General features: G+C 39.2%; 2 protein-coding genes across 6 annotated transcripts in view; one reads left to right on the top strand and one right to left on the bottom strand.

The window, feature by feature from the left end:
* The window catches only part of LOC103029679 (solute carrier family 2, facilitated glucose transporter member 9-like), a 1095244-nt gene that overhangs the window by 869091 nt on the left and 213987 nt on the right, over positions 1-12166 (bottom strand). The window lies entirely within an intron of this gene.
* The window catches only part of LOC103023416 (A disintegrin and metalloproteinase with thrombospondin motifs 9), a 94786-nt gene that overhangs the window by 77567 nt on the left and 5053 nt on the right, over positions 1-12166 (top strand). Inside the window, exons 31-37 of the mRNA XM_022682812.2 lie at positions 1578-1748; positions 1946-2140; positions 2287-2416; positions 2993-3087; positions 3205-3299; positions 3793-3926; positions 11332-11423. Coding sequence (XP_022538533.2) covers positions 1578-1748; positions 1946-2140; positions 2287-2416; positions 2993-3087; positions 3205-3299; positions 3793-3926; positions 11332-11423 — 912 coding nt within the window. The remainder of the gene's footprint in view (positions 1-1577; positions 1749-1945; positions 2141-2286; positions 2417-2992; positions 3088-3204; positions 3300-3792; positions 3927-11331; positions 11424-12166) is intronic.

The raw sequence follows: 12166 nt of genomic DNA, 5'->3' as shown, positions 1-12166 counted from the left end.
TGCAGATGGAGTATGTGCTCGTAAGAGCTGAAGTGGTTTACAGTGTGTGTGACGTACGAGGTCGTGCAGAGGCCTCCAAAACACGGCTAAGGTAATCAGTCAGATTGGGGCACACAATGTGATTCCTATATACACACAAATGGAAAGCCATTACAGTCTGAGGGCACAGTTCAGTCAGTACAGTTCAAATGGAGTGGCTTGCTTTTATCTTTTTACCGCCAACCCTACACCAGTAGGGGGTCTTATGTAAATGCTCCACCTCTTTACCCCTTTAACATTCCCACTGCCATGATTTAAAGCTCTCTTTCCAGGTAGTGTGGTGTTTTTCCTCTGCTCAGGCGTAATTGCAAAAGACAGGATGATGTGTGTTTATGTACCCCGCTCGGCAGTGACCTCATACTCTTATTGCTTTTTAAGTGCTTGAGTAAGTGCCCCAGATAACCACAGTGGCAACAGGAGCTGAGGGTTCAAACACCTTTAGTATAAATAATTTAATGCATGCAGTGCAGCAGCACATCATGCCTTCTTATAGTTTTCCAGAAAGGAAAACACACCTTTGCACAGCAGTACAATGGAATTATACCTTAAACCATATTTAAGACACTGGTGGCAGTGAATACACACAAATTTTACTGATTAGGACAGTAAAATCTTTACCTTTGTTGCCTTGTTTAAGGCTGTTTCTACACTCCTCCTGCCCCAGTGTCTTTGCTGGGACAGGGGATTAAACCAGCATCTTTCTGGTACTGATATTACCAAGCAGTTATCTTACTAGTGCTGCACTCTTTCAAGTAAAAGAAGGAACCCAAACTGCTACTGAAGTGGTAACCCTGCTTGTGACTGATGGGTCACCATTGAACCGATGACCTTTTGGTCCCAAGCTGCATCAGATCCACCCCAACCCTGATTCATTAATTTTACCATTTTTATCTGTCTTTATTCCTTTTAACACTAAAATAAAATTCTTACTGAAACACTGCTTCTTGTAACTTCAGCATAAATATGTGTCGCTAAACTACGGTAATAGGTAAATGTGTTTTTTGCAACTTGCAGACAAACTCGAGGTTTGTTGTGATATCAGTACTTTAACTGTTTTTATGATTTTTTTATTTCTATTTTTTTTCCCATTTTCTCCCCAATTTACATGGCTCATTAGGACTCCCCCTATCACTAGTAATGCCCCAACACACCAGGAGGGTGAACACTAACACATGCTTCCTCCGATACATGTGAAGTCAGCCACCGAGCTGCTGCTGCTGCATTGCCGATCTGTGAGCTGATGTACCGGAGCCGAGCCGTTGCACTTTCCTCCAAGTGCAACGGCTCGGCTCCGGTACATCAGCTCACAGATGCCCTGTGCTGCAGACATCACCATAGGAGTGATGTGGGGAGAGAGCGCCATCTACCCACCCAGAGGGAGCAGGGCCAATTGTGCTCCCTCTGAGCGCCAGCAGCTGATGGCAAAGCTGCATGAGCTGGGGTTTGAACCTGCGACCTCCTGCTCATAGTGGCAGCGCTGTAGACCGCTGGACCACTCGGCGCCCGTTTCAAAATGTTTTTAACCCCTGTCTTCACAGTGTAGCAAAACATGCGGCTCTGGACGCCGTCACCGGACAGTGGTGTGTTTAGATCACAACGAGCACGAGGTTCACGAGATGTACTGCTCAGACCAGGGAAGACCAGGAGACAACGAACCGTGCAACACTCAACCCTGCGAGTTCATCTGGATCACTGGAGACTGGACTGAGGTGAGGACAGGCCCACAGCTGTGGATTATCTATAGATCAGTTTCAGGAGGCTGAGGGCTTGATCCTAGGTGATGCCACAGCCATCCGTGGCCTGAAGTCACATCCATGGCCAGTTTTGTTGTTCAGGACCACTGAAGAAGTTGTTGTGCATGCATGAAGTGTCTTCACCCAAAGTGTCTTCTTGTTTTCGTCTCTAGTGCTCGGTCACCTGTGGACAGGGCTATCGGCAGAGGCTGGTGTCCTGCAGTGAAGTGCATGCTGGCGTAGAGAATTACGAGTACGGTCACCAGGCGTCATCCAACTGCCCTGGGACCCCTCCCGAGAGCTACATGGCCTGCAACCTGCCCTCGTGCCCCTCTGGCCACACCTGGAGAGTGGGCATCTGGGGACCTGTGAGTGCCTTTAATTTCTTTCCTTCTCCACTCTTACTGACATTATTCTCCTGTGTGAGCTGCTTATCTTATTAAAACATAAGAATATACAGACTCTCCTACCTGTGTTTATGTGTACATATACATATGTGTGTTTCCTTTCATAGTGCTCCGTGAGCTGTGGCGAGGGCTGGATGGAGCGCTCAGTGCAGTGTGTTTCAGCAGATGGGGAACTCAGTGATGAATGTCCCTCCACCTCCAGGCCGGAGGGTCGTAAGCCTTGCAGTAACCCTTCCTGTGAGTGTGTAATACATCCGCAAATAAGCCTCTCTGCTGTCATAGTATCTCTCAAAGCGAGCTGTTCTGGTGCATATCAGCTCGATACTATCTATTACCCTGGGCCACGACCTGAACCTGGCTTTTATTCCTCGATAAAATGAGAAATGTTCTCAAAGCAAGTGTGAAGGCATTTGTTGTTAAATCTGATGTTTTTCATTGACTCTTTGTGGAGGTACATTAATAATCATAATAGCACTGCTGAGGTAAATGTATCACTAGAATAGCTCTATTGTGGTTAGTGTTTCAATATACAGTAGAATAGAATATGATTACAATTACACTGCTGAGGTCCATTTATGACTGGAATAGCTCTTCTATGATTAGAAAAGCTCTGCTGAGATAAATGTATGATTAAACCAGTGCTAATGAGCTAGATGTATGACTAAAATTACATTGTTGAGGTACATTTATGACTATAAAAGCTCTACTGAAGTAAATTTATGACTAAAATCGCACTGCTGGGATATATGAATAGGTTTTTTAAACATGTATCAAGATTAAACCAGTATGTTTTAACCCCTTGCTCTCTTTCAGGTCATCTTGCCTCCAGCTGCAGGGATGTGCAGCTCCAGACTGGTGTCGTGACGGACGGAGAGCAGGTTCTGAGTGTCCAGGGAAAAGCGCTTAAAGTGAGAAGACTCTCACCACTCAACACAATTTTGATTCTCAACACGTTCACCAGATGACACTTCACCTGACTGCCCATTCATCTCTTTCTATCTCTCTCTCTTTCTCTCTATATTCAGATCTATTGTTCTGAGATGGACACAGACAGTCCAAAAGAATACATCACTCTTACGACCGGGGAGCATGAGAACTTCTCCGAGGTTTTTGGATTCAGGTAGGAAGAAGAGTAGAGGATAATACTGGATATTTGGATTACTGGGTAAATTATTTAATATTTTTTATATAGCCGTAAAAGAAGGATAGGAGACTAACGTGCTGCCACTATACCCCTATCTGGGATTAGTTTCTCAGAGGGTCCTGGGGTAATTTTATTCCCGCCCGGAACGACCATGTACGTATTTTTCTCAGACATTCTCTGAGAAAATTACAGTCTCTAGTTTCTGGAGATCTACATAAACACAACAGTCCAAAACTTTCCTACGAGAGTGCTAGCTAACTTGTGATGCTGCATTGATGTCAATCAAATAATTGATCTTCCAAATTGGGAAGAAAATGGGGTCCAATTTGAAATAAACCATAAGTAAAAAAGAAGGGTTCTTCAAGGATTGTTTAGTTTTATATGAAACCATGACAACTCAAGGAAACATCTGAAATACTCTTTGCCTGGGCAACCTCTTATTCTTGCTTTTATTGGGGATGCTATGCAGGCTGATGGACCCCACCCAGTGCCCAACCAACCTGAGCAGAAGAGAAGACTGCCATTGTCGGAGAGATTACACAGCTGCTGGCCTGTCCACTTTCACCCGGGTCAGACTGGACCTCAGCAAGATGACCATCATCAGTGAGTCAAATTGATGGTTCTTTTTTTTTTTTTTTTATTATTATTATTATTTTTTATATATATATATATATATATATATATATATATATATATATATATATATATATATATATATATATACATATATATATATTTTGTGTGGATATAGTTGTGGGAGTTCAGGGTTGGAAGGATCGGAGTGTGAGGTACAGGAGGGAGGTACAAGAAGAAGAAAAAGAAAAGAAAAATAAAAAAAAATTGATGGTTCTAATACATCAGAACATAATGCAGTTGGTGTAGTACAGTGAGTAACACACTTGCCATCTTTACCACCCTGTGGACTCTCCAATTTTGGGCTCGCACAGGTGAAATGTAGGCTAGTTGGGTTTCAGGTGGACATAGCTTCTGAATTGGGCTTCCCAATTGGACTCCATCATTACAGCCCACCTAGATTTTACATAATTCCTCCCACCAAGGTCCCATTTACCGGGTAAAACCCAGTTGGTGCCCATGTTTACTCCTTCTTCGTCAAATCAATTACCCTGTTGGGCATAAATACAGTACGTGAGGTCCATATGGAACATGTGGACAAAACCTTCTGGTTCCCAGTTGAGCTAACCATACCTGCCCAACATTGGTATGTTATCTGGGTTTTTACCAGGTGGATAAGCATTTAAGCCTTTTCATGGGTAAAGAACCCTCAAAAACCATAAGTCTAAGAGTAATTATTGCTGATTGTGACCCTGAAACACTGTAATTATTGTTCTTTCCTCTTCATTAACCCACTTATTGATTGTAATTGTCTTAGTCCAGCTGTACTGTACATTATACAAATCCCAGTTGCACCATTCTGCATCCATTTACTTTCATTATTATATCATTATAGTACTCAGTCTGCTCCTAAATATCTAATTAGCAAAAAAAAAGCTCCATATGTGAGCCCATGCTTCAGTTCCCCGCTCTGATAACTAAATAACTGCACACAAAAAAACAGTGATGCATTGACTTGGCTTCATTAAAATATGGTTTAATTTTCAAAAGTAAAATATACTGTAAAAATGCAGCAGTTATTACATTTAATAAGACTTACATTGGAAACATACACTGAGATTTTAGAGCAACAACTGCAAGAAGACACCTTTTCCAGTCCTTAATAGAGAATGTGTGAAGAGTTTTAGAAAATAAAATTGCAACCAAGGCAAACCAAACCTAAAAGGTGTTTGGTTCAACTCCAGGGTCATGCTGCTTGCCATCAGCAGCCGGAGTCTGAGAGAGAGCACGACTGGCCTTGCTCTCACTGGGTGGGTAGATCACGCTAAGTGTGATATTATTGGAAAGCACAAGTATCTGTTGACTGATATATCAGACCTGGGGATCCAAAACTTTCCTCCGAGAAAGCTGGCTACATGTTTTGTCTGGAAAAATGTTATTTCTTTATACATCTATTCCTGAATTTTGGGCCTGCAACACATTTCAGAACAATAAGTTGGGATTGAGTTGTGATAAGTTAAGATAAGTTAAGATACTGTAAGTTGAGATACTGTAATATAAGATACATTGACATCTAAATTTTTGGCTCATAAGTCTTTTATTTGACATGTCCTTATGATTGTCCTTAATCGAGAATGTGTGAAGAGTTTTAGAAAATAAAATTGCGACAAAGCCAAACCAAACTTACGAGCTGTTGGGTTTAAATCCAGGGTCATGTTGCTTGCCATCAGCAGCCAGAGTCTGAGAGAGAGAGAGAGAGAGAGAGTACAACTGGCCTTCTTCTTACTGGGTGGGTAGATAGTACTCTCCATCCCATCACTTCTAGTGTGATGTTGGAAAGCACAAGTGTCTGTTGGCTGATATATCAGAGCTGGGGATCCAAAACTTTGCTCCGAGAGAGCAGGCTTCATGTTTTGTCTGGAAAAATGTTACTTCCTTGTACATCTATTCCTGAATTTTGGGCCTGCAATACATTTCAAAACAAAAACTTGGGACGACAGTAGAAAATACTACTTAATTTTTTAGATACCATAATAAGAGATACATTGACATCTAAATTTTTGGCTCATAAGTCTTTTATTTGACATGTCCTTATGGTTGTCCTTAATCGAGAATGTGTAAATAGTTTTATAAAATAAAATTGCGACAAAACAAAACCAAACTTAAGAGCTGTTGGGTTCAAATCCAGGGTAATGTTGCTTGCCATCAGCAGCCAGAGTCTGAGAGAGAGAGCACAACTGGCCTTGCTCTCACTGGGTGTGTCGATGGTGCTCTCCACCCCGTCACTACTAGTGTGATGTTGGAAATTACAAGTGTCTGTTGGCTGATATATCAGAGTTGGGGATCCAAACCCTTTTTTTTTTTTGAGTGCTGATTGACCTGTGGTGCTGCATTGGTGTCAGTTTGATTGGGATCAAGTAATTGGTCTTCCAAATTGGTAAAAAAAGGTTTCCTGACCTGTCCTTTATAGACAATGTGTAAAAGAAATTTAAAACTAAAATTGGAATAAAGCCAAAATTAACTTAAGCAGTGTTTACAGGAATAATGGGACAAAATAACACCCGAAATACTTAATCACTTGGTATCCTTAGTGCCAAAACATTTTTAAAATGTTGTGAGAAGAAATGGCAACATTACGAACTGATAAATCCTTTATCGTCCCAACTTTTTTTGTTTTGGAATGTGTTTCAGACCCAAAATTCAGGAATGGATGTATAAAGAAATAACATTATTCCAGACATGGAAATATCTTGGGTTCATATTGTCTGCAATTAAACATAAGTCTAAACAGATGGACAAAAAAAAACACTGTATATACACTGAGTAATAATACATTAATATTTTTTGTCATAATATTGAAATAGCAATGGAATACCCCTTTAAGGAACTAAACCAGAGTTATAAATCAGCCTCAGCTTGTATATCATTCTTAATATTTAATGTTCTGACAGCCCAGCTTTTGTACTGTGAGTCCAGTCATCTGACCATCTATCATCTGGATTGATTTGTGAACTTTGGGTCTGAGAGCAGTGTTATTCTCCAGCAGCTGTATCTGCTTTTGTCCAACAATGACAGATTCCCCACACACACACACAGTCTGCTGATCTGGAAAGCTCCCTCACTCTGCACCACCGTCCACATCTGGACGAAAGAACACGCCTGGACTTTGCTAACCTCCCTGAACTCAAAACCTGAAACCCCTCAGTCCCCCCCCCCATCTCTGTGGTTCTCTAATGTAGGCCACTTGGTGCTGGCGTGAGTATTAACATGGATATATGATAGATATCAGACCATTGAATCAAAAGGAGACTCATATGAATATAAACTATAATGAGAGCTAAACTATAATGTTACCAACCGTAGACACAGTAATAACATTAGTTCTGTATGAAAGTACATTTAAACACTTTTAATTATTATTAAATTGCAGTTATTTCAGTTATTATTATTACTACTACTACTGTCTCATTAGTATGCTATACTATATATTTTTTGGGGATATCTCAATTAAAAAATACTAATAAACTATTTTTTTATTCAGATAAGCCCTTATTTTGAGATACTACTACCTTATAATTACTTCTAAAAGTATTATTTTTAAATACCGCCTCATAATATTCAGATAAATCATTATTTTGAGATACTATCTCAATTCTAAAATGCTAAGTAACTATTTTAAGATACTGATTCCTAATATTCAGATAAATCATTATTTTGAGATATTATCTCAGTTCTAAAATGCAAAAAAAGAAGAATAAAAAAATGAGATACAGATTTCTAATATTCAGATAAGTCATTATCTTAAGATACTATCTCAATTTTAAATGCTAGTAATGAGTCTGAGATACTATCATACTTTTGATATACACTGCTAGTTTGTGATACTATCTCATAATTTTGAGATACTAAATCATTATTTTGGGATCTCTCATACTCTGTCTAGTCAGTTGCATAATTATAAAAAACTACAGATAATAATTACATAAGTCATTATTTTGAGTTACTATCTCAGTTTTAAAATGTTAAGTTACTATTTTAAGATACTGATTCCTCATATTAAGAGAAGTCATTATCTTGAGTTACTATCTCAATTTTAAATAGCAATTTCAAATTGCTAATTTTGGGATATTATCTCATTATAATCTGTCGATAATAGTTTCATAATTATGAGAAACTACAGATAATATTTAGGTATGTTATTATTTTGAGATAGTATCTCAATTTTAAAATGCTTTTGAGATATGTTACTTGTTTCTGATACTATCTCATAATTTTGAGATACTAAATCATCGAGGCAGTTTCATAATTATAAGAAACTACTGCATTATTTTGAAATACTATAATATGTGATATGTTGGCTCATAAGTCCTTAATTTGAAATACCATTATTTTGAGATACTATCTCATACTTTTGTGATAGCCTTTTCAAGTCACTCAAGATACTAAACAGTTTGAGATTATAAGTCATTGTGCAATACTTATAATTATACTTTTTACATAGTATGTCATTTTTGTATTTTTGATACATTCTTATAGTATTTAGACAGTCAGTCATTCATTTCAGATACTTCGTAATTATTTTGAGAAGCTTTCTATAATTGATTTCACATTATGTGTAAAAAACCTACATAATCCAAACTCCGTGCACGGTAAACGTCCCTGCTGCAGTGTGCGTCACAGCCGTGTGGTTATAAGGTGAAATGGATCTTAGTGAACCCCCAGCCCACACGATCAGATGACTGGGAGAGAGGGGCACCCTGAAAAAGCAAAACATATGGCCTGAGCTTCTGAAAGAGCAGGAAATAACAGATTATAGAAAGGTTTGGGTCGACTGGCAGAGCCGCCGGCCTCAGACATAGCTGTCATTCTGCAGACGTGCAGAAACACACACAGACAGAGAATCAAAAGCTTATATTAAATCTTATATTTGCTAGCTAATATGAGTGGATAAGCATTTGGCCTGTCCATAGTCCAAGTAAAAATCCCAGCAAAAAATATAATGTTTCCAATATAGATATTGACATTAAACATTGAGGCTTAGTCTGATTAGACGGGACATTGCAGGATTTTGGTACATTTCAGGGGTGGTCACTTCTAAAAATTTGATGTTTAATTTGATCATTTTTAGTCATATATTTATTAAATACAGGTAACAGACTATCAAAAAGTTTGATTCGTCAAGCTCAGGTATCAAAGTGTTTTTTTTTATTCGATTATGCAATATATTTGGTAACTTACAGTAACAGGGTGGCGAGTAACAGGGTTGCAAATCTAGGATAAGTTATTGTTTACCCCAGGAACAGATGCTAACTGTAAAATTTAGCTATGTATACAAGATCAAGGACAAACATGGTTATATAAGTATATAAAGTAAATTTTGACTCTACTCATTATTAGTCTTACAGTATGAGTAACAGGGTTGCGTTCACTGAGTGACACACACAATTTGGACAAACATATTTGGAAAAAAACACGTGAAAATTGTTAGAGCACTTACTCTTGGTCTTGCCATGTGGGCAGAAAATGTCATTGTGATGTCACTTCCTTTGTGCCAGTAGACAAATATTTTTAACTCTTTCTCTGCCAGGTAAAATTCCTTATGGTAACAGGGTTGCGCACATGTTGTGGGACACAATTTAATAGCGTAAAAACTGTAACATGCAATACAATGTAGACCAAAGAAGTTGTTTTCATAAGTAAAGGAGATGCAGATCAACAATATACAAGAGGAAGTCATTTATTTAGAGCTTATTTTAATTGTTAAATTTGCCAAAGGATTTGGTCACCCAATATGTGGGACAAGAGAAAACGGCAATTTTTTGAGGTGGTCCAAAGGTATTCGGTCTTTTGAATAATATCTAAGGAGCTTATTTTTCCATCATATTTTACAGTTTGTCTTATAACAAGTTTTTTCACAAAAAAATAGTCATTTAGATATTTTGGATATGTACATTTTAAATTTAAGTGCTGGGACAGGAAATGTACCAAAATCCTGGAATGTCCCAGACACTGGGTCTTGCCACAAGCTGCGCAATAGTGTTTCCCCTGCTTCCCTACAAATAGGCCCTCAGAGGCTACTGTTGGTAAGGCTGGGTGCAGCAGCATTAGCATTAGCTGCTAACCACAGCCCTAGCAAGACATAAATGCTGCCCAATAGCACTAAACTTAGGTACCCTGAGTGTTCTGCTATCAGCTAGCGGTTCACCCGACGTAGCTTGTTTCAACACGAAAAACACGCAGACTGTATTCCAATATACTCACCTCTGAACAGCAAAAGAGCTAGCGTGTAGCGCTGTGGTTAGCAGCTAATGCTGCTAATGCTGATGCTCCAGCCTTAGTGCTGGAGAAACTTCACTGAAAACTCACCCGAATAATAGTGTACTTCAGTGGAGTGGCTTTACTGCTCCTTAATACTCGATTAGTATAATTCATACATAAAGCACACTGTCGATTTTCATGACAATTAAAGGATTTTAACTGCGCCCCATAATCTGAAAAATACGGTAAGCAGAAATCGACTCCAGAGCAACTGTAGATTTTTGGAAATTCTTTCCACATTAATGAGAAGTCTTTTTAAAAAGAGGTTTTAGGTTCTTAAACAGGAACACTGTGTAAAGAAAACAAATAGACATGTTTACAGCAGATGTAGCCATGGGCCAAGTGTTCATTAATCCAACGTGCCCCTTTAATGTACCGCATCCAATCAGACTCAGCTCTAACTCGATGTGAGAATTAGGCCAAATAGTGGAATCCATACATGCATTTATCATCTCTGCTGAAAAGCTGCTGTTATTGGAGAGGAGGGAAACCACTGGAGGAGTGTGTGTGTGTGTGTATATTAGTGTGTATGGCCTTTTTAGGTCAGAGCAGAGTGTCAGAGCCAGGCAGTTGGGGAGGTTAATGACACTCTTCTTCTCCGTAATGGAGGACCTGTTTTGGGGGGAGGCCAGGCAAATCCAGAATAAACACGCTGCTTAATTACAGCTCTGTCTAATGTCAGCGATCTGGCACTGAACACACTGACCTGAGATTAGCGTAGCGAAGCCTAGCTGCTGCACTAGCGGCCCAAGCATTTCATTAAGCCCAGGCATGAAGGGGTTAATGGTTTCAAGATAGCTGTTTATGGTGGTGGAAAAGCTCACAATTACAAGGCGAGGGGTTGATTGGTCCAAATTGCCCTCATATTATGTATCACTTATCCTTATTAAGACTTCGCTGGTGACCTGTGAAAGGAAAAGTGGTCAGATTTGGGTCGAATGAAGTATACTTAGAGCTTATATACTTATAGCGGAAGCAAGTTTACAAGCTCTAAAATACAGCGCTGTTATAAAGTTTTATAGTGACTAAACCTGTGACTAAACCACACCCACAAAAACATGGTTGTCCCAACATTAGTGAATATGGTTTCCTTTTTTTTTTCTTTTTTGCCTTTTAGCGACAGACTGGACGTACGCCTTCACTCACGAGGGTCACAAGGTACCTTTCGCCACTGCGGGAGACTGCTACAGCGCTGCCCGATGTCCACAGGTGGGTATGATACCTTCGCTAGTTACAGTAGCATTCAATAAGGGATTTCTCACTACAATACCCAGCATGCATTATACACATTCTGAAATCATGCATAATTATGTCTCAGCCAACAGCGCATGCTAGCCTTGCTGCTGATCTATAAGTTAGTCCAGTCACCATTAATCATCACTGATTGGTGGAAACTTCACTCTAGACCTCAAGCAGCCTGGACTGTGTGTCTCTCCACTCTTCCACCAGACTCTGTTCCCTTGATTTCCAAATGAAATGCAATATTAATCAAGACAGACCTACTATGGGAGGATAAATACAACCAATGAAGCAATAGCTTCTCAAACTACCTCGTCAATCAAATATGATTCCAAGATTTAATGTGTGCTGTTATATAAGACATGGCAGTAATTCTAGTAGTGCTGTCTCAGCTCTTCTAGCAAAATAAAAACATTTCCAACATCTCCATCCAGTTTTATTTTGCAACTTATGAGAAGATGCACTGGAGTTACAAAGCTAAAGTAGCTATGAGGCCAATGTAGCTACATAGCTAATGTGGCTAACAGTAGGTAACTATGAGTATTAAAGGTGTGCGGAACATTGGGAACACTAAACCCAAAAGACACTAAACACAAAGACACTAAACCTCAAACCATATTTTTTCCATTAATAGCTGAAATGAGGTAATTTGAAGTAATGAAACATATAAACATTTAAAAACATTTCCTAACCTTTAAAAAACGCTCTAAACC

The sequence above is a fragment of the Astyanax mexicanus genome, chromosome 24 (assembly GCF_023375975.1).
Source record: "Astyanax mexicanus isolate ESR-SI-001 chromosome 24, AstMex3_surface, whole genome shotgun sequence".
In the NCBI taxonomy this organism is placed as follows: domain Eukaryota; kingdom Metazoa; phylum Chordata; class Actinopteri; order Characiformes; family Acestrorhamphidae; genus Astyanax; species Astyanax mexicanus.
The sequence above is the reverse complement of the archived record's forward strand: the minus strand, read 5'-3'. Positions and strand labels throughout refer to the sequence as shown.